Source organism: Syngnathus typhle, linkage group LG6, assembly GCF_033458585.1.
Source record: "Syngnathus typhle isolate RoL2023-S1 ecotype Sweden linkage group LG6, RoL_Styp_1.0, whole genome shotgun sequence".
NCBI lineage: Eukaryota > Metazoa > Chordata > Actinopteri > Syngnathiformes > Syngnathidae > Syngnathus > Syngnathus typhle.
Window position 1 is genome coordinate 2,100,690 of NC_083743.1, and position 22,004 is coordinate 2,122,693.

Below are 22,004 nucleotides of genomic sequence, written 5' to 3' on the forward strand. Positions count from 1 at the left end.
CTGCATCCCACCCGCCGATCAAAAGGCAAATAAATGGGAGTGAAGGTCGCACGTCGATAAAAGTTATTCTGAGCGCGTCCGCCTGTCCTTATCCTCCTTATCGATTGGAAAGGGGAGGGGCAGGACTGGGGGAAAAAGATCAGGAGGTCATGGGAAAAAGCTTTTTAGGAATGCGAGCTGCAAGAAACCACGCAAGGCAAGCTTTTCCATCAACATTTATTTACAAAAACAGAATCATTTGAGGCGTGAATACAAAACAAAACGAAACGTGCCATGATGATAAAAGTACGTGATCATACACAACATAGAAGATACGCGGCCTTCTTTTTTGGGGGGTTATTGCATTTAGGGGCTTTAAGGCAACGATGAGACAGGTGAGGAAGAACACTTCACGTTACACTGAAGTGGGAAATCATATTGGTACGCAAGTCTTCATCACAGGACACAAAAACATCAACAGGTTGAAGAGAAAGACAAGTGGTTCCATAAATCAAGCATCACAAACAGCTGCGTGTGCGTGCGTGCGTGCGCGTGCGCGTGTGGAGCTAGCACACCAAATGCGTGAAATTTCCCGATGACCCTCAAATGCGCTCTGACCTTTGACCTTCTTGAAATGTTTGAACGCCCAGCTGACAAGGATTGGTACAGGTGTTCCCACGAGTCCTTTGACTCCAGCTGCCTTTTTCCAAAGATGTCACACGTTCTCCGTATGGATAACATTGAGAAGAGTGTGATGGCAATTAGTAAAATCCTTGAAAAAATGCAGCAACACCAACATATGCCTCCGTTTGCAGGTCACAACAGAGACCCAATGGAAGACTCTTGGAAAAGTGGACGTCCTTGGACAGTGTTCCATCCTGACCGACCTGGTAGGTAACAATTGAGCTTTTCAGAACCTTGGCGTACTGAAACATTGAACAATTGAAAAATGTCCACTCACTCAAACCAGGTGACCCGCTAACGATTACAGGTCACATTGGGTTCGTCCTGAAATGTAGCTACAGTCGACCACCTTGACTCAAATCATCAACGTTTTGTGCGCACCCCAAAAAGCTCATAATTCCTACACGTGCCACAAGAGGGCGCCAAAACACTTTTTTCCTATTAGACAAGACAAGAGCCTGACCAAATGAAGTCCTTCCTTTCCCCAGGGCCAACACCAAAGCAATCTTTTCAAATTTGATATGGCTGTGGTCTGAACAAAAAAAGCAGATAACACAGGATTAAAAAAAAAAGAAAATCTACAAATAGAGGATTTGCCAATATGCGGTGGTTCACTGTACGCCTTCCTTCTGTTTTTTTTTTTTTTTGTTGAGCAGTGTTGTTTGTGTGCGTGTGCTGCATTATGAAAGAGTCCCTGCAGTTTTTCCCTCGCCGTACACCGTCGTCAGAGCACCTCCGACCTTCAGTACGGGTACTGCTTCTGCTTCTTGCCGGCGAAACACGACAACCAGACGCACAGTAGCATGGCGCCCGCCGCCCCGGCCCCCGTGCAGTAATAGGCCCAGCCGATCTGGCAGGAGCCTGCAAAGAAACATAGAAATGAACGTAGGCGCTAACGAGCAAGCGCTGTGACGGTGTTAAAAAAAACACCAAATTGTTGAGGTCATTTGCAGCCTTGGAGATGCTCTCAACGCTTTTGGCGCCAAACATGCTTGTGAGAGCGTGCAAACAAGCTTGTCACGTATGAGAATGCAACCGTACGTAAAAGTTTTTTTTTCGAAATCATGCTCATTTGATAGTGATGGTTGCCTCCGCTTCTTTGGGAAGATCTCTCGTTTTCGTTGTTTTGCTGCCATATCGGATTCAATTCAAATACTGAAGTATATTTTTGTTTTTTTTTAGCGATTGCATCATCTCACCGAGCTGAAACTGGTCTGAGCTGTTGCTGCACGTCTGTTGCACTTCCTCGCTGTCCCATCCGAGCGGGTAGAGCGCACAGCCGGATCCGATGAGCAGGCCTGCGAGATGAGAGGAGGCCACAGGTTAGTGATGATGACCGAGAAAGAAAAGACTGTAGACAGCCATCCCCCGCTATAATCCCATTTGAACAAGTTAATCAGCTCTCAAACTCGTTTGAACCCTTAAAAGTAGATGATTAAAAGGAAACACGCAGGAAGTGCACATGGACTGTGTTCCCCCGCCCGCCTCAAGTTGAAATTCAGAGTTGCTTTGAATGTAGTAGTACATTTTGCCACAGCATGTAGATAAGAAGAAAAAGAAGAGGCAGAGAAGGTCCCCTAATGAGCGCTTGTGTGTGTTTTTAATGACAAACATTGATGCTACTTTTCCAGACATGTGAGCATTAGGCTAGTGGACTTTCCTTTGACCTAATGATGGCTGGCTGTTTTGAATATCCAATGTGCTTTTGTCTTGGAGGGGAAATCATGACTCGCCAAAAACACGTTTGCCGGGGATTATTATAATCACACGTCGAGGTGCGTCGCAAAGCCCTGGCTAGCGGATGTTTCTTCATAAATTTGCCCGTAATGAGCGAGCGAGGTGCGGCGGAGCCTCAGGAGGGCTCCTCCTGGGAGGGAGGCGTAGCCGAGCCCACCTTCTTCATGTCTCGCTTTTGTGTTTGACTTCAAACAACGTACACAACCTTGTGAGACAGCGCTCGGATTCACGCTACTTTGGTTAGTTAGCATTCTTCTCAACTCTTGTTTACGGCCGTACAGAGGCTGAAAGATGCTGGACCGGCCTCAAATAATTGTTTTGACACTTTTAAAGATTAGACAAATATAGCCCTTTAAGTGTGTTTTAACAAGTTGCACCAAATATGCAAGCAATTCAAGTGAATCATCCGTAATGAAACATGGATACAAAATACTATATATATATATATAAATTTATATAAGAAAAAACGCTTATGTAATTCCAGCTCAGGATCAGAGAGGCTCAAAGGATTCCCCCCCCAATCCGTGACAATTTAACCGCTTCTCCTTCCCAAATCTCAACTTTGAGCCACGCATCATAGAAAAAGTGACACACCAAGGGATTGGATGTAAATCCTTGTGCGAGCAGCCAACACGAGCACGAGCACGAACACGAACACGCGCTGAGGTGTTGTGGTGTTACATAACTTTGTCAAACGTTGTTTTGATTCAAATTTGCCACCGTTAAGAGTGAAAGTAGGCGCATAATGTATTCGCCATTAATATTTAACAATATCCCGGATTCCCTTTCAAGTGCAACACCGAGACACGACGGCGGCGGCGGCGGCGGCAGCGTGTCATCTCCCTTCTCGACACAAGAAAGTGGAGCGTGGGTGTAGAATCTTTCTTGCTTCCAAAGAGTCCAGATTGGCTTTGATTTGAGCGACAATAGAAAGGGTGCCACCCTTGTGTGCTTTCAACATGAAGAAAATCGAAAACGCGGCCAAACGTGACGCCCTCCGCTTTCCGAGAAGTGCCGCGGCTTTCTTTGTTTACGGCTTCATTTTCTGTCCAACTTTGCGTCTTCCGCTCGCCGAAGACCGACGAGTTCCCGTGAGATTGAGTTTGGCTTGATCTCCATTATCAGAGCGACTATCTCCGGCCTTAATGGCGTCTCTGAAAGCCCGCTCTGAGCCAGCCTGCCAACTTCCATAAATGGAGTGGAGCGCCTCGCGCACGCTGATCTTTCTTCATTTGCCTGGCATTTCATCAGCATCCATCCATCCACTCACTTTTTAGAGTTCATTGTCTCCTCCAGGCTTCTTTAATCCTCACCCTTTTATTTGGTTACCTGATAAAAAAGCCCTTTAACAGCCTGCTGGTTGGCTTTTCTTCTTTTTGTGTCTAGGTGCTCAGTCAAAAAGCAAGAGACAATCCCTTTCAAGGTCACCAAGCGAACAAACGGGAAAAAAGACTCGATAGCCACTCATGGAACCAAATAACTATTGATCAGTCATCATAAAGCAACTCGCGTAACCGATCAATGGATTCACAAAATAACTAAGCAACTAACCTAAGACCTGACAAATGAATTCATCTAATCGATAAAGCTAACAAAGTAGCTATTGATCTAGCTCGACGAGTCGCATTGGGCAAGCGTCCCCTCTAAAGTCGATCTGGCTCCGGTTGTGTAACCGTCGAGCCCAGACACGTTTTCAAACGGCGCTCTGATTCTTGCGGGCATTTGGCTCACGCTCGGATCGGATCAGCTCAGCCCACGCGTTCGCTGAGGCTCGCGGCGACCGAGCGCTCTTTTCCAGGAGCTGGAGAGGCGTGAGCGTCAGATGGACAATCGGAGGATTTCCGAGTCGGTTGCCACGCGTCTTCAGGTCATCGTCATATCATCTCTGACTAAAGTGGAATGCAACAAAAGATGGGGACATTTGAGCGGCTCGGCATCGCACGGAGCCGGCCGAGTGATCGGAAATCATCTCTCTATTGAAACCGGTGTCGTCACGCTTTGTTTGCACCGATCGCATGGCCGTTGTACTGCTGCCTCCTTTGGCCACTTGGGGGCAGTATACGACTTGACGTTCATTGCTGTGCTCCGTACAGAAGATAAAGAATACGTGATGACTGTCTTGCGGTTATGCTTCGATTCAACTATCACTTGCTTAATTGGTTCGAAAGGCTCCTCCTATCATGTGATAGCATTAGCGTTAAAGGGCTAGGCCGTTTGTTTTGAAGGCCCCGTTGCGCTGGTTTTTCCACTGTCTCCTGAGAGTTCAAGGTTGCAAATTGGATGCTGTCCACATTCCGTTCCCAAAGACGTGCAGTTAAGTAAGCAGAACTAGAGAAGTTCCTTTGCGAGCTGTCGACTGGAATGATGCACGCTTAGCCTTTGCTCGTCAGTCACGCGCGAAGCCGGCGGCGGCGGCGGCGGCGGAATCGGAAACGTGAACAAGGAGCAAAAGAGTTGCATGGAGCCACGCTTACCTGCCTTTCATGACATCGACCGTACCCAAAAATTGTGAAACGACTCACGCAGATGTATTCACTGGCCCATGTTTGTCTGTAAAAGACTTCTTGGCAAGCGCTTCCTCAATCTCCGCTCTACTTTGGAGTCAAGATTGACAAGGGCTAAGTAGGCGCAAAGCGAGACTCCCGAGGGAGGGAAAAAAATGAAAGCCACAACCACTTTTCACACTAATAGATGTAAAGCAGACTTTGACTTTGAAATGTGGTGAATATTTCAAAGTCCTGTTTGCAGACATCAAAACGCATTGGTGACAGCAAATTTTCCTTTCAAAGGACAATGCCACGGCAGGCGCTTGTGGGGGGGGGGATCCTTCTAGCAGCAAGCCAGTGTACAAAGTAGCGTGCGTTTGTTTTGTAGCCGCTTGACTTCCAAGCGGTGCGTTCACAAGCTAATGTTTTTTTTCCCCTCGGGGTTGTGAGGAGTGCAGGTTTGAAAAGACAACGCAATATTCCCTCAACACCCGAGTGCAACACGCACGGGGAGGAGTGCTATGAAAAGCCGCTTGCTTGTTTCTACCTAAGTTTGAAAGCAGTAAAGGATAAATGACACAACGTTTCAAGCAAGTTGAGTCAAGTCTTTGCTCGGCTTAGGCAAGTCACATCGATTTGTACAAAAGTTTTTCCTCTGTAGCTAGCTTTCTTTTCAAGGCCCTTGTTAGCTTTTCATCTTTGACCTCTGAGCCAGCCTGCTAAATTAGCCGTCGCCTCTTATTCAGTGTGCTAAGGCTATGATGTCTTTTTTCAGATCAGGCTACATGTGCTTTTGGAGTCATGTGCAGCTATTAGCACCTTGGAGTGCAGCCCAGAACAAAACAAAACAAAACGATCTATATATCCGTAAGGTAATCCAAGAGTAACACAATAGGGGAGCACAAAAGGAGAACCTGAGCATGACCCAACGTGTGCGAGTGTGCTTGACATCTCGCAATGTATCAAGTGGCTGCTCCCTAATGGTATCTCATATCTGCTTGATCCTGCGTAGCCGTGGATGAAAAGCGCTTTTTGCTTGGATACGTCGCAAGATTGAAAGCAAACGCCAGTCAGGAAAGGGCGGCCCATTGAAATTCACACTGCAATGGCGCCTTTTGTCATTGCCGCTGAAAGATAAGAAAAAGAAAAACAAAGGGCAACAGATTGTGTCATCTTTCGAGGTCTTAATTACTTTGGACGTGTGAGTGAGTTGACTCTAGAAGGAGAGCCATGATTTGGAGCCGTCAAGTGCCACAGTTTGAATACAGAAAAGAAATGCATGAAATCCTGCCATCAAAATCTGCCTTCATTCATTTTCACCAATGCTTGTACTCGTTAGGATCACGTGGCTTTCTTTAAATGAGACACAAAGTTGACTGGCACACGACAGAACAGCTTTGTCACAAAGCATGTTTCTGGGAATCTGTTGCCATTGTCGCAAATGCTCCCCGGTTGGCAACTGAAAGTGGCCCTCGCTCCCTCGGGCGATATGTTCCTCTCACGATCGCCATTACAGGCCGCGTGATACGATAATAAGTTGTTGCGATAGACATGTGGGTGAAAGCGCTACAAGCCTGGAGGCAGAGCAGCGAAAATCAAAAAGCAGCTGGAAGAGAGTGACGAACGTAAAAGTAGTTCAACAGGCAACGCCCCGGATTGTTTGAGATGAATCCCTGCTCGTTCTATTATCCCCCCCGGACCTCGGGGAAAATTCAGTCGAGCGGCTGCCAAAATGTCCCTCCTCCTAATCGGAGAAGAATTTTTCATAAAAGAGCCCTTTTGGCCCAATGATACTTGAGAGAGTACAGATGGAACGCGGCCGCCGCCCACGTACTACATATGGCTTCCATTAAAGCCATGAATGGATTTGACTTTCAGGAAAAAAGACATATCGACCATCCCAGAGAAGAAATCACCTTTTATCATTTTAGAAAGTGAGCATATCAAATCAACTGCCATCTGTTCGCAGCTGGGCCGTTTGGTCTTAGAAGATATCTTCTTGTGGAACCTTGTTGTCAAAGAAGTACCTTCAAGTGAATTGAGACATGCCCGTTCATTTCGACTTGTGTTGAGTGACAAACAAACTGTGGGGGCACATCGGATCGCAAAGAAGGTTCCTCTTTGACATGCCCCACCGACCACCGGAGGGCAGTGAATTCCGAGAAGTTTGGGCAAATAAACTGTTAGTGAGCAGTTTGACTAATGACCAAAAGAATGCGAATAATAAGTTCACTTGAATACGGCTGCATTTTCCTAATCTCTTTTTCTACCCTCGCTGACTGGGACATAAATTCAGCGTGCCGGACGCAATTTTGATGATTCACGACGAGCCTTCCTCATAAACCTTCCGCTTTATTACGCCGCATCCGCAAAAAGAAGCGGGCAGAACTGTGCGTTACAAATAAAGTCAATTTGCGCAGGATTAGTATGTATTACCTGTCCGACTCAACCGGCCGGCACGGCGGCGAGTCGTTTGCGGCGCACTTTGAAATTTGCAGACGGAGCAGACTCGTGTCAGGATTAGAAGAATCAACAATCTAACTCCATTAGGCAAAATCCTTCCCTCCCTCCCGTTTTATGAATCCTGTACAAAAAGTGGCTTCATGACAATTCATCAGTATTCATGAACGTGAAGGCGTCTGCGGCTCCAATTGAGAGATAAACCACGGTTACGCCGCCGCAATGGCAATAAATGAGGAAATGTGTTGCTGTGAAAAATGGCAAAATGAACTTTGAGCTGCTAGAAAGCACCACTTTGCAAACCAAGGCTGCATTTTCCACACCGTGGGTCCGAGTGGCCACTTGTCCTTTGTCGCCCGCCATCCCATTTGGGTCAATTTCCGCGACGGGACTTTTGCTGATTTTTTTCAACATAATCGATCATTTTTCCAGATGTATGGAGCAATTAGCATGAGAAAAAGGCGAAATGTTAATGATGCCAATGCTAATCCGCGGGCTGCGCGAAGGCCGCCGCTCGGCTCGCCGCCGCCGGCCGGCCGGCCGGCCCGCCATTCCGCTACACTCTGATTGATTGAGCCGTAAAGAACGTGTCCGCGTACCCGACAGGACTCGGAGAAAAAAATCAAGAGCCCGTTGAGCCGAGATGAATGTCACGGCGCCCGACCTCGGGCTAGCGCTGCTGAAAGATTTACACCATGTGAGCAGGATAAACGGCACCTCGACGGACGGCGCAGCTAGACGCACTCCCAGCGACCGGGTCGGCCAGGTCCGAAACCTTCGCGAAAGGCCTGAAAATTACAGTCATGAAACGGATCATTCCTTCATCCGTCCTTGAGATGGACCTGTGAGAGGCAGCCAAACAAAGAAAGAAAAATAGGAGCAGAACAAGAAAAAAGATTTGCCCTCACACGCTTTTTTAAAATCAGTTAAGATCCGATTCATTGACGTGAGGTGACATTGAAATCTAAAAAAAGCCGATGTTCTCCATTCCACATTCCTCGTTGGTGTCGTGCCCCCTGCCCGGACTAAAGCTGCCTCATTAGTATTCTGTGAATTTATTAAGGAACAATAGCGGCTGTCTGCGAACGCGGGAGCTCTTGATGGAGAGGTTGAGCCTTAGTGGGTCAAGGCCCCGCCTCCCTGGTCCATCAACCTAAAGCTGAAGGTCACCGCATCCTTGGCGGGGGTAGCTCCATTGTAAGACGGACGGACGGAGGGGCGGACGGCTTTGTGCCAGGCGCCGCTGCTGTTGCCGCCGCCGCCGCCGCCGCCGCCGCTTGACTTTCAGCCACAATTCACTGAGCAAACAGGAGCTTTTCCCTCCTCCTGGTGCGCTATAAAAAGATATAAATGGGATCAGACTTTGCCTGAAGACCATCCACCGTAAAAATGAGATGAATGAACGGGGGGGGAGGGGCCCGCCCGGCTGGAAAAGCGCCAAACGCTCCCTACGCGAGCGAGGGAAGTGAGATACGGTGCAGCGAGCGAGCGAGCGAGCGAGCGGCCGACCGACCGACCGAGCGAGCGAGCGGCCATGCATCACGCCACTTCAGCCAGATTAATAGAAAGAAGAAAAGAAAGTCCAGCCTGAACCATTCCAAGCAGTAAGTCGCAAGGGGAGGGAAAATATTTCATTACGCCGTGTACAAATCCGACTTGCTTGGAATTCCTGCCGTGGCTGGGGCTTCCTGCTGCGATGCAAACTAACCAAGCCGTCCATCCGTGGTGATTAAACACCGGACATTTCGCTACAAATGAGACAATTCCATTTGCCGCGAGGATTAAACACTGGACATTTCGCTACAAATGAGACAATTCCATTTGCGGAGAAATTGCAAGTGAGTGCAATGATGAAGATTTTTAGAAACAATTTGTCATTTTAGTCATGACACAAAGTCCATGCAAAATTCGCCTTTGCGGGGCACATCGAATGATGTGGCGGGCCCTATCTGGCCCCCGGGCCTCAAGTTTGACACCTACGCTTTATCCTCTGTAAAAAGCATGTACCCATAAAGTGCAGCTTTCTTAGGCCCCTTCCTTTGTACTCTCCATCCATTTTCCATCTCTTCATATCTTATTTTGGATCCATTTCTTCGTAACGCCCACTTGCGAGGCGAGTGACGTCACGAGCGCATCCTCCATTTCACGCATCCTCCCAATTTCCTCCTCGCATCCTCTTCACGGCTGAGCAGAGCTACAGCCTGCGCCGCTTGTGCAATAAAACTAATTACCAATAAAGAAATATGACAATAAAGGAACGGCGGCCGCCGCAGCCCAGACACAAACGTTTACGTGACGTTTGGGAGAAGCCGTCTCCGCTATCACGCGCCGCCGTACGTGAGATTTACATTCAAATAAGAATCGATCTTGGCATTTCCACGGGCGTGTGAGATTGACTTAGAGTTGGATTCCTTAAAAGTGGCCATTTCCAATGTCAACGCGCCTACTTCCCGGTCGGCCCACCCAAGGAACCCTTCAGCTGAATGGGCAATTCCCCAATCTCGGCGACAATAGGCCGTATTCATGCAGCGGGTCAAAAGGAGGTTGTACGATGCGTATCTGTTTCGTATCCACGTCGTCACAGCCGGCGTTTGCAGCTGCTATTTGTTGACGCAGGTAGATGTGTCACACGCTGGGGGATGCGTGAGCGAGATAAGGCGGAGAGGTTTACGACAACGGCGCCGGCCGGCCGGCCGGCCGGCTGGGATTAGGCCTTACCCGCAGGGCTGCAGATGGCACACAAATCGTCAGCGTGCTGCTGGCGGAAAGGTCACAAAATACAGCAGAGACAGACACCTATTCCCCAGCCCGTCATCGCTCCCCCCCTTCCCTCATCAATCCTCCGAGCACAAGCGTTCTTTTCAGCGCCGTGACAGGGAACAGAATCCAAATGTGGCTAAATGTCAAATAGGAGCCGGCTTTTTGGATGTCGCTCAAAGACTTTGCGGCAACTCGACAGGAGCGAGCCGGCTAGTAAATACGGTACGCTTACTTCTTTGGTGACTTTTATTTCTGCTGCCATTTTGCACTGAGCGGATGGGCAAAACGTCACTCTCGGGAAATGAAAGCCTGCTCGCTGAGATGCACGCAGATGTTTTTGTTTTTGTCACTCTCACAAGCGTGGATAAAATGAACGTCTGCTAGAATAGAACGCAAAACACCATCGATGGGCTAACGGAGATTAGCACGCACGCTACGGTGGCAAAGGGAATACAAATACTTCATTCTGGTTCAAGTGACACAAATAGGTCATTCTTCCCGAGCGCTTCTTTCTTCTTCACCCCCCCTGAACATTATGTAATGTCGCGGCTGTGTGTGGTGGCGGTGGCGGTGGCGGCTGTCTTCTTTCCCTGCCTGCCTGCCTGCCTTCCTTCCTTTCCTGCCACCATACGGCAGGCGGGCGGGCGCCCTCCTCCCCCCGGCCATCTCGCCCCATATGGCCAGGCCAAGTCGCAAGGGCACACTCAGCACTACCGGGTTCTCCCGCTGTCCAAAAGCAACGGTGGAAAGCCTGGAGAAGCTCAGAGGAGGAGGTAGTCAAATATCGACCTAGTTGCGGATTGCTCTTGGCTCATTTCAGCACTTTGCATTGGTGTCAAGGAAGTGACGTGACGCCGTCTGGCTCGTTAATGGAGAGTCTTGGGTGCTCTGTGTCCACTTTTTGCTCTGTTCAGGAACTCGCTTGGCCAGGGGGGACGAATGAAGTGACGCTGCCATTTTTTTCGCTACCTTTGGCCCAGTACCAAACTGGGAGCGCGGACCGTTGCTTGGGGATCCCTGCGCCGTCGTCTTCTCGCAATCCATTATCAAAAGGAATTCCAAATTCTCCCGCAAGTTGCGAAGAAAGAGAAAGACGTCCGCAGGGAACCAGGGCGACAGCTGAAAAAGCAATCTCGGAGCAACCCGGGAGCCATTGCGTTGACGACGCCAAGGCTCGGGAAGAAAACAAAGAAAGGAGAAAAAAAAAAAGACAAAAGCCGGCTGCTCGCCTCGTTTCCCGTCAGGTTGGCTGAATATTTCAAGTGACACTTAGCCGTGACCACCGGCGTTAACGGGCGTTCACATGAAAGACAACAAGGCGAGACGGCGAGTCAAGTGCGCCCGCCGCCGCCGCCGCCGCCGCCACGCTTTTACGAGCGGGCCCGAGTGAGTGATGTTGTTGACCATGCGCAAAAGTCTACCAGAGGTGCTCTTCACCGTGGCAACCAAAACACATTGGCTCCGACAGCCCAGCCTGGGGGCTGACGTGCATTGCAAGTGCTTGCTCAAACACACACACGCACGCACACGGCTCACCTGGGTGAATGTTTTTCCCTTTCCAAAGAACTTTTTTTCCCCCACAATGAAATCTTGAGGCTTGCTTGCTTGCTTGCAGCTTTTTGAGTCCTTCATTGATTGAAACTGAAGGCAACTTTAAATGAGTCACCAAAAATAGCATCTGCTTTTTGCGCATGTCCACAGTGTCCAAATAAGCCAGCCGTCTGTTTGCCAATTGGAAATGTCAATTTTGCCGGCTCGCGTGGGCGCATTAGGGCTGCGGACGTACGTCTCCTTCACTTTCACACGCCGTAATCTGGCCTCTGGGAAATGAAAGCCAGGTTTGTTTGGAATATCCTTCACGGAGCAAGGGAGCATGAGATGTTTGCCTTCCTTCAGAAATGTTTCTTTTCCCGGATCGATCCATTGTTTGCCTAACGGGGGGAAGTCAAATAGTTGGCTAAATCACGGCGCCAGGTGTCCCGTGAGTTTGAATGGATTCATTTTATTTTCATTCGTATCAGTTCATATATCAGTTGAATTAGACGACTCCTGAAAAGTTGGCCGTGTTGGGCTTTGCGGTCCAATTGGGGGATTTGACAGCTCCGCTCCAACACGCCACGGGGGCCAGCCGGCAGTGAGTGACAGCTGCCACTCAAGCTCAGCCGATGCGCAGCATTCATCCTCCCACTGATTGGGCAGGAAGGGAGGGACACGCGTGTACTTGGCGCGGTCGGTACACGCGCTGATTGATAGCGGAGGCCCGGCCCGGCCTGGCCCGGCCCAGACGCGTGTGACTGATTACAACTTGTAATGCGTCGCTGATAAAACAGCAGACGGTGATGAATTGAAGGAAGGGCCGATTGGCCGGCGCCCCCCGAGGGAGCCCTGAGACTTCCATTACACATCTGATTAGCGTCTGCCGCTTTGCCACCACTTAATTGATCCTCTGAGGAAAGCCCGTCTTGAAGAATGCGAAGAATGGAGACGTGACACTCCCACGTTGACCGCGTCCGTCCGTCCGCTTGTTTTTGTAGTTGTCGCCAGATCAACCTGATTTAGGAATCTTGTGCTGCATTTATCTGTGTTTGCGCCGGGCTGGCTTTTAAATCGACGACGGCAAATTCGATAGCCAAGCGTGTCTATCGCCTCAGTTTATGATGCGGCGCCGGAGGCCGGCCTTCCTTCCCACTTTCTTTCCACAGAGAAGGCCCCTCCCTCACTTACTCCCCCCCCAACCCATCAACACTGGTGGCAGCAGAGTTTCCAAGTCTGGCGGTTGCTGGAAAGCTGAAAAAACATCTTTAACTTTCACCAGGCTCGAAAGAATGTCCACACACACGCACAGACAGACAGACAGTTGTCGTGGATGGCATTTTTGTGATGATGACCTCATGATCCCGTTTATACACCAAAGCATCGCAAGCGGAACATCACTAAGAGCGGCTAATGGCAGGCCAAGTGGTCTTCCGCCTCTCTTGGTCAATACTGATATGAAATCCAATGCTATTAGCCCCATGCTAATAAATGACGATGCAGAGTGAGAGCAGCTAGGTCTTTCGACCTGAGACGAATGTTGCATCTGCTCCTCTTTGCTGAAGTTTGCTAAAGCTGTGTTTGACTTCCTTTGCGAGGGAGCAACAAAGAAAAGGGCGGCACGGTGGCAGGCGACACGTCCTCCGCTTTGCCGCAAGCGTAAGACTTTCCACGTGGACTCGCCAGAACAAACGGCTCCACTTTCTTGTCCGTCCGTCTTAACGACGGGGCCGCTTGGTGGGCTGTGGTACCTTCACTTGCGCTTCAAATGTGGTGTCATCAAAATAGAGATGTCATTTATTTATATTATTTCGTCATGTGAGCTGATTTAGACTGTTTCTTGATACGTACAAAGATCTCTCAAATGTTGAGGGGGGGGGGTTGAATTTTAGGGTGGTAGAGCCCCCTCAAAAATGGGCTAGGCATGCCTGTTTTTTTTTTTCTTTGCGTCCGTTCACGCAGTGCACAGCATCTCGGGCCCTTCCTTGGATTTTGTCCTTTGCTATAAAAAAAATGGATTCATAGTCCCAATGGGCGGGCAGCAATTAAGGGAAGCTGCGTCAACAAATCATCCATCGTCTTCATCTATGGCATAATTATCTCGCTGTTAGACCTTGAGCTGCGAAGGTAACACCTATCCAAGGGCGCCCTCGGCGCGGCCCGCTGAGGCTCGGCTCGCCTCGGACGGACGGCCGTCTCGAGCCCAGCGGTGGGTGGGGGATTTTGGGCCGCTGGCACAATTTTACTAATGTAGACTTCAATGGCCATGAATTTGACTGCATTTGAATATTCTGGTTTGCTTATTTAGCTCCGGTATGTTACAGAGTGATTGTTTTTTTTAAAATGTTAAAATTGAATACAAACAAAACATAACCATCATGTAGAAACTTTAAATATAGAGTGGGAATTTTATGAAAATATGTACTGATCATGGCTACAGCTAATTTATAAAACATAATTCTGCACAAATTCTGAATACATACTTCATGATCTCATCAATGAATAACTTCCAAATTGAGCATCATCTCGAACTTAAGCGCTACTACTGGATTGCCTTTGATGGCCTTACGGTCAGCAGTAGAAATAGAACCCATCTTGAAAATCCTGTTATAGGATCACATGATTGCCCCTCACTGTTGAAGTAATGAACAAAAAACAAAAAAAACTGAATCCAGCAGCAGCAGCAGCAGCAGCACCACCACCACCACCTCCTCCTCAATGGACCTCCATTGTGCTATGGCATGTCAACTGTGATCCACATCTAATCCACCAAGCCAATAGTGAGGTCCCCGCAGGGAGCCAGGGGCCCCCAGACCCGCCACCGCCGCCTCGTCCGTCTTCAAGACAGGTCCGCGGGCGGGCAGGCGGGAATTTGCTAGGCAGCACAGCGGGCCATATGGTCACCAGGTGGGCCCCGCCCGGGTGGGCTGCTTAGTGACCATAACATGTTGTGAGTGCCTTGATTTACGGCTCTTCAAGTAACGAGCCACCATTTTGTGGACTTTTTTTTTTTGCATGTGAATACTGACATGGTTGAAATCAAACTAGTTCCTTTCAGAATACGACCAAAGAATTTTCAAGCGGATTTCAGAATAAGAATTTCAAAATTCCAGCATCCGATCCAAACTTGCAGTCAATGGGATATTTCAAATCCATTCAAAAAATCAAAACAACGATCTCAGCTGCAAGCGTCCACGTGCTTGTCAGCTGTTGCTTCCAACCCCTCAGGAAGCGAAGGCTCACTGAACTCCAGACACGACGGAGGATGTTTACTGGGGGGGTGGTTGGTTTAGCAAACCTTGCTTCCCCAAGCGGGTGGGCGACAGCTGTCAGCGCTTGTACCCGCTCTGACGGGAGTATTTGCGGCGCCAATAACAGTGGCTGACTTGCACAGGACCTCCATTTTGATGACAGACACATTTTGAAAAGTGGCCACTCAATCCCACGAGCCGGTTAGCCAACGCCTCCAAAAGGCCGCTCGCTATCTTCAGAACTTTCTTCCGAGGCCAAGTTAGAATCCGACGATGCTCTTTTCCCGTCGAAACCTTCACAAAGTTGTTTTGACGAAATCAATAAATAAAACGAGTCTCTCGGAAAGGCCCGCGGCTCCGAGCTGAGCCTTTTCGCTTTTAATGGCGGCGGCGGCGGCGGCCAACTGCAGGCAGCTGGAGACCAGTCCGGCCTACTGATGATGTTTGTGATATAGCAACACGGCGGTATGGCAGATGGCAAAAGAAAGGCTCCCCAGGTAGCAAAGTGGATTGGACAATTTTTCTTTGCCGGTTTAACGGCAGCCAGGTGAAGCAGCGCGCTTGGAACGGAACGTGGTCGCACGAGAGCGCGATTGCGGCCTACAGCAGCTCCAGCTTCCAAATGGCCGTCCGGTGACCAAACGGCGTTGGTCGCTCGCTCGCATGGGTGCGACACGCATACCCCAGCGAGTGCTTGTTTGGCTTTCACCAGTGCGTGATTGTTATGCCGCACACGGACATGCCGTACATAGCTGACAAGTGGAGCCTAATTGTTGTCACGGTGCAAATTGCAACGCCGGCTCTCGTTTGCCGCAGAGTCTCGCGGGATTCAGCTCAACCTTCGTTTATTTCTTTTTGCAGAATTTTGCAAAGTAATAGCGTCAAATAGAAATAGTCTGAAAAGGTTGCCGATTTCAAAAGCCCCGACCAGCATGGATTGCTGTCTGCCCGATCTTTTAGTCCTCACACTAACAACGTACTTGGGCAAACAGATCTTGCGATTATATATTACAATAAGTTGCGGTGGAAATGATTTGGGGCTCACGGCTTTGATTTGTTTTTAGAATTGCTTCCTTCGCGGGGCTCGAGGCAATCCATACGTTGCGGGTGGCGGCGGCGAGCGGCGGTAAAAGGAAAAAACAAAAAGCTTTTATTCCTTCCAATGAAGGGATTTCGTTTAGGGTGAAAAACACAAAGCAGACAGATGGACGCTGCAGAAGCTTTGCAATTCCACCTCTTCAGATTGGCCCTTTAGCTAAAGAAGTCCCATTTCGTCCGTTTGCACAAACAGGCCCGGCCGGATCTCCCTCCCGCTCCCGTCATCTGATCTCAATGTGACAAACTCCAGCACCGCTTTGGCTTCGCTAACTCCAACTCCGATTGCCATGTGATGAAAACTTGCGCCGCGAATGTCACGGTGTCTTGCAATAATCTTACTGCAGCTAGTTGTTTGTTGGCAAGCTCCAGATGTTTGGGAAACTTTTTCAAGGTGGCCATCCATCACTTCGGCATACCTTAATGCTAGGGGGAAAAAAGAAAAGGCTTGACGAAACAAGATGAGGGCTATTTCACATGCTTTCTACTTCTCGCATCGACATCTGTGGCTTCCAAACATCTGAAGCACAACAAGTCCATATTTGGGCTTGCTGAGCGCTGGCATGGTGGCGAAGGTCTCGTGTGCTGTTTATAGTCACGCTTGGTGCTTTGCAACCACAGCTTCCTTCGGATTTCCCGAGACGCCTATCAGCACGGCCTCTTGTTGCTGTGCAGCAGACGTGCAGCTCTCGCCGGCTCATCTCGGACTTTTTTTTTCTAGGAGGCGCTAGGAAGCCAAAGCACAAGGCGGCGATTGTTTGGAGAATCACGCGTCTGGACTCGGACTCGGACTCTGGATTTGAAGAATCCATCCATCTGTTGAGTCGGCCACCCCGTTTGTAAAGGCTCCACTCGAGTAGGTGGTGGCATGCAGGGACGTTTCAGCGCAGCGCTGACCACTGCGGGACCCCGGCCGGGCCGGGCCGGGCTAGGGCTTTTTTTCGTTGGCTGGTGTGACTGACGCAGAACAACACATCCTATGACGGGAATGAAGGGCCCGCCCGGCTGCGAGGGAAAAGCAAAGCCCGCAAAAATGCGCTCGAGTGGCTCAGCTTGAGAAATATTGCCGTGCGGCACAATGACAAGGATTGTCGCTAATGACGTGATCCACGTTGGCGCCGACGTCTCTTTGATGGGGCTTCAGAGAAAAAGAATGATCAGAGATGCTCGCTCGTGTCACTCCTCGCTAGAAGCTTCTGCGCTAAATATAGACTTCAGGATGTTGTTCAAGACAACAAAAGGCAAACGAGCATGTTCGTCCATGAAATATAAATCCGTACTGGAGAAAAGGAAGTGCGGGGGCAGGGCCCCTGTCAAATAGCTCCACTCCAAATTCCTGGCATTCCTCAGGGCACACTGCGAGGCAGCCGCAGCAGCAGCAGCAGCAGCAATGCCGGCCAGCCAGCCGGCAGACTCCAAATTCCTCTTGGGCGCGCCACCGACAGCAACATGAGAAAATCCAATGGTAGCCAGCCCGGGTAGATAGTTTAGAGACTTTCCAAAATGTGTCACGCCAAGAAAGAAATGAAAGCATCCTCCTTCGTGTGTGTCAATGGAGCGACGCACAGGAGCACAACCCCAGCTAGCGTTATTTTCCCACTTAGCGCATCTAACGGAAGCTCGGCCATTCCGTTTAACCGTAATTGACCGTGGGAAAAGCGCTCCGACGTCAATTAATCCCAGCGTGTTTGAGGTCACCGTATTCGTCGCAAAAGGCGCTCAGCCCGCTCAGCCCGCTCAGCCCGTCTTCCATTTTGCCGGCCTGCTATTTGACCCCAGCAAAAAAAACCAGCAGCGAGCGACCCTCGCATTCCACCCACCCCTGGCCGGGGTCTAATTAACTGTAGCGGGGGCGCCCTCGAGACTGTAACACCACGAATGAATACTGAGTATGTGGACCTAATGTGGGCGGGCCATCCATACTTACTGGTGTATTGAGCCTTTCCTGATTGAAGCGTTTCATCTCCTTTGCTTGTAATGAGACATGACACATGGGCCAAGAGCCATTTCTTATTTCTAGTGTCAATCATTAGATGCAGTCCACCGGTGACGGGAATTCCTTTTCATGAATCCACGGGCACGTTCATCATTATTATATCCTTTATCGATTGGGGCGACTTTGACCCTTTCCAATTGACGTCTTTGTCATTATACTTTGCGGCAGACTCAGCAGCGCCCCCGCTGGTCGCGTTTAGCTACTGCGACGCCTTTGCCGACCGTAGCTCTCGAGTACTTCCTGACAGTCCACTCAGGGAGAGTAGAAATCCCAAAATGACACCATTAAAGAAGCCATAGGGAGCGTCAAACAAAGCCCCCAAAAAGATGAGAGCAGGCTCTGCAGGGAGAACTGCCAGCGGAGCGGGTCCAAATCCCTAACAACCTAATCCAAGTCAGGAATCTTTTTGGAATTCCGTTCTTGGAGTTTTCATCGTTGAGGCGGACGACTCTCCAGAGGACAATTTGGCCTCAACGTTGGCGACAGTGGCTGCCATTGTATTCATGAGAGTGGATGCAAAAATGCCAAATGATTGTTTCTTTGACGCCACCCACGCAAACTGTCCCGGCGCCGTTCTCATGGCACGGAGCGTTCCGCTGGCCGCTTTCCCCCCCCCCTCAGCGAGCCCGCGTCTGCAATGCCGGCACAATGCCGGCCTTCCCGATTGTGTCGCTTCCAATTAGCCCTCGTGAGACTTTTCAAAGATCTGAGCGACGCTTCAAACGCACCAAAACAACCACTTGGCCGCCGAGCTTGAGGCGTTGAGGAAAAAAAAAATGTTTTTTTTTTTTTTAATCTGCTTACTAAAAATAGCAAATCGTGAGCTTGAAATGAGATTCTCTCACATGAAAGGCAGATTTCATTTTGTCTCCTCATCCCCCATTCTAATGAGCAAACACAACTGAACTGAAAATTGAAAAAGTAAACCAAAATGCTTTCAAAAACTGCTTTCTTTTCATCTTTGTCCATTTCAAATACATCCATTTGGACAATTGTATTTCTTTTACCGGTGTGATGCAAGCACGTCTCTTCTAAAAGGGGCCACGGTGGTCCTTATCCACCTCCCCATCCGCACGCTCCGTCCAATCCGTCGGCAACCTGCCCGCCGGCTGTCACTTTTCCAAGCCGAGCGGCGTGACGGCCATTGCAAATAGCGGCGCCGCCGGCCGCGGAATGCCAGCGGGCCGCGCTGGCCCGCTTAATGAGAGGGCTGCCGCGTCCCAAAGGAGGCCGCAAAGCCTGGGCCCGAGACCGGCCCTCACGAGCCACCGACAGACGTAAACAAAAGCGCACGCACGCACCAGCGAGGGAGGGAGGGAGGGAGGGAGGGCGTTGGTCAAATTGAAACCAAACCAAACCCAAAGAAAAGAAAAGATGGCTTTCATGGCTGGCCTGCAAAGACACAGCGTGGGCTTCCTTCCTTTCTCCAGACGCCATGTCATGTGACGCTTCTGGACACCACATTTTTGAATGTCTGCAGCACACGCCACCCCACGCCACGAGCGACAAACACAGCATTGGCACAATGTAAAGCGTCACACCGATCAGTGGAAACGCTCGGACATGCCACGCCACGCCACGCCGCCAGCGACAAACACAGCATTGGCACAATGTAAAGCGTCACACCGATCAGTCGAAACGTTGGACAAGTTTGCCGCTTACCTCCCACAAACTGAATGCCCCCGGCCACGCGACCGATGGTACGCGAGATGAGCTCGGAGATGCAGCAGCCCATGAGCGCCGTCAGCGCCACCAAGAGGAGGAGGCCGCAGCCGACGCCCGTCACCACCGTGCAGATGCGCCACTCCAGGCTGGGGATGCCGTGGAAGGAGGCGTAGCGGCCGCACTGCTCCAGCATGACGGTGGCCTGACGCTCCTCGTCGCGCACCGGGTACGAGCAGCGCCGGAAGGTCCCGAAAGACACGGCTTTGTCCATCTGCGTGCCCAGAAGCCAGTAGGGCATGAAGAAGCCCACGCAGGAGGCGGCGGCGCACAGCAGGGACAGCAAGGCCCACACCACGCCGGCGCACGTCAGACTGGACGCCATGACGCCGGGCGACTGGCGGTGGGAAGACTTGTGGGATGGAGCCGTTGAGAGAAGGAAGCGCGAGGCGTGGCCAGGCAACGAAGGCGAGGCGTCTTCACCTCCTCGTCGGCTGCCGGACCCTGTCGGCGACCAGGGAAAAGAACTTTTATACGCAGCTACCGGGTCCTTCAGTTCGCAGACGGATCTTATAATTCATCGAGAACGCAAGCACAATCACTACTTGCTTGAAACTGCTGGCTCAAAAAAGGATTCACCGTGATGGAAGTGGGCTGTGACCACTCCCACAGCGGCGCAGCCCTCTGTCTCTCAGATAGCAGCTGAACAACATCATTTCTACCTTACCTCTGCGTAGTGACATCATTCACGAAACTAGAGGCCAGCGTGTTAATCATGACATAGAATCGTAAACTTTCCCCCCCCCCCACTAATGAGTTGTAACGCTCCAATGATTGCGTGTGCGCAAGAAAGCTTGCAAAACTTGAATCGTATGGCGGCGTCAAAACACTACTGGAACTATTGTCGCCAATGTCATCTTTTCTATACGGCCAGACAATCAAATGTGTTGTTTGCTGACTTGTGAGTGGCATCAAAATACCGCTCCAATGTATGAAGCGGATGTTTGCTTGGCGCTGCCGCCGTACACATGCATCCCCTCCCTGCAGGGAAGTGCTTGCTTCAGCGCTGACTTATCGCAGTGCTCACACCGTCGGAATGTTAATCATAAAGAATATGAAATGCCTACCGTACCGGGAGAGAAGAAGAAGAGAAGAGAAGAGAAGAGAAGAGAAGAGAAGAGAAGAGAAGAGAAGAGAAGAGAAGAGAAGAGAAGAGAAGAGAAGAGAAGAGAAGAGAAGAAAAGAAAAAAAAAGAAGAGAAGGGCTTACATGTTGCGAGAGCTCCGGAATAAAGTGCGCCTCTCGCCAGCGGCTTCTTCTCAGCCGCGGACTCCAACTGCGGTCCTTGGAAACTTTTCCACAATCGGTGAAAAAAGAAAAGAAAAGAAGAAATTCCTTCAGATGGACGCGAGGAATTTCACAGGCCACTTCGTCCTCATTGATACGCTTCACGATGAGCGGGTGATCGATTTACGCACGGCTGCGTGTTCGCGTGGAGAAAGACACCGGCCCGAGTGACAAATGCGCGGAGCGAGAGAGCTGGCGAGCGAGCGGACGAGCGAGAGAGCGAGCGAGCGAGCGAGCGAGCGATCGTACGCGCCTCTCCCGAGGTGACTATCAGTCACGCCAATCCCCACCCACGGGTTGGACCCGCCGCTTCTAGCGGTCCCTGAACGCGCCACGATGTGTTCAAGTTGCCTTGTAAAATCCAGATTCATGACCACAGTAAAGTGAGATTTGATTCGAAAAGAAAGCTGATCATTCTTACTTTACTTTGGCGTTTTTATCATCATTATTATATTATTAACATTGGCACTCATTTCTCCAAATAACACCGAAATAATTGAATGAATATTGTTGCAACAATAATGCAGTGCAGTGCAGCACAGCACAGCGCAGCATTGTATTCTTAATACTTCAATCTTTGTATCAAGCACAGTGGATTACCACACTGTTATGTCACAATATTATATAACATTAATAAGCATTCAGTCCAGTTATTTGGGTAGAATGAAAATTCCACCAAATTTCGTATTCAGATTGGCTCGGCATCTGATCAATTGCTAATTACAAAATAGCAATTAGTTCAGGAACGCTAATCTGTTTTGGATTTAACTGGATGAGTTGAATGTCTGATTGCAATATTAAAAATGTCATTATGTAAGATATTGACATTGTTGTTTGGTGTATTGCATGTTTAAAATTAGATTGATTCGAATTTATTTTCAGCACTATTATGGTACAACGCGACCTGTCATCGTATTTGAACGGGGCCACAATGTATCGTAATTGATCGTAAAGCGGAACCTCTTCTCACTGCTGTCTTTGTTTCTACTAACCAACCGGACGTTGATTGTGCAC

General features: G+C 49.8%; 2 protein-coding genes across 3 annotated transcripts in view; one reads left to right on the plus strand and one right to left on the minus strand.

Annotated features, from left to right (window-relative positions):
• cog6 (component of oligomeric golgi complex 6) overlaps positions 1-22,004 on the plus strand; it is a 33,964-nt gene that overhangs the window by 208 nt on the left and 11,752 nt on the right. For both annotated transcript variants that reach the window (XM_061280874.1, XM_061280875.1), the window contains exons 2-3: positions 795-869; positions 1,846-1,985. The gene's annotated coding sequence lies outside the window, so the exon portion shown is untranslated. The remainder of the gene's footprint in view (positions 1-794; positions 870-1,845; positions 1,986-22,004) is intronic.
• LOC133155504 (LHFPL tetraspan subfamily member 6 protein) lies at positions 199-21,290 on the minus strand. The gene is made up of 4 exons (XM_061280882.1): positions 20,913-21,290; positions 19,644-20,147; positions 1,863-1,961; positions 199-1,524 (listed from the first exon to the last, which is right to left on the minus strand). The coding sequence occupies exons 2-4, from the start codon at positions 20,026-20,028 to the stop codon at positions 1,406-1,408; spliced, it is 603 nt and encodes a 200-aa protein (XP_061136866.1). The 5' UTR covers positions 20,029-20,147; positions 20,913-21,290; the 3' UTR covers positions 199-1,405.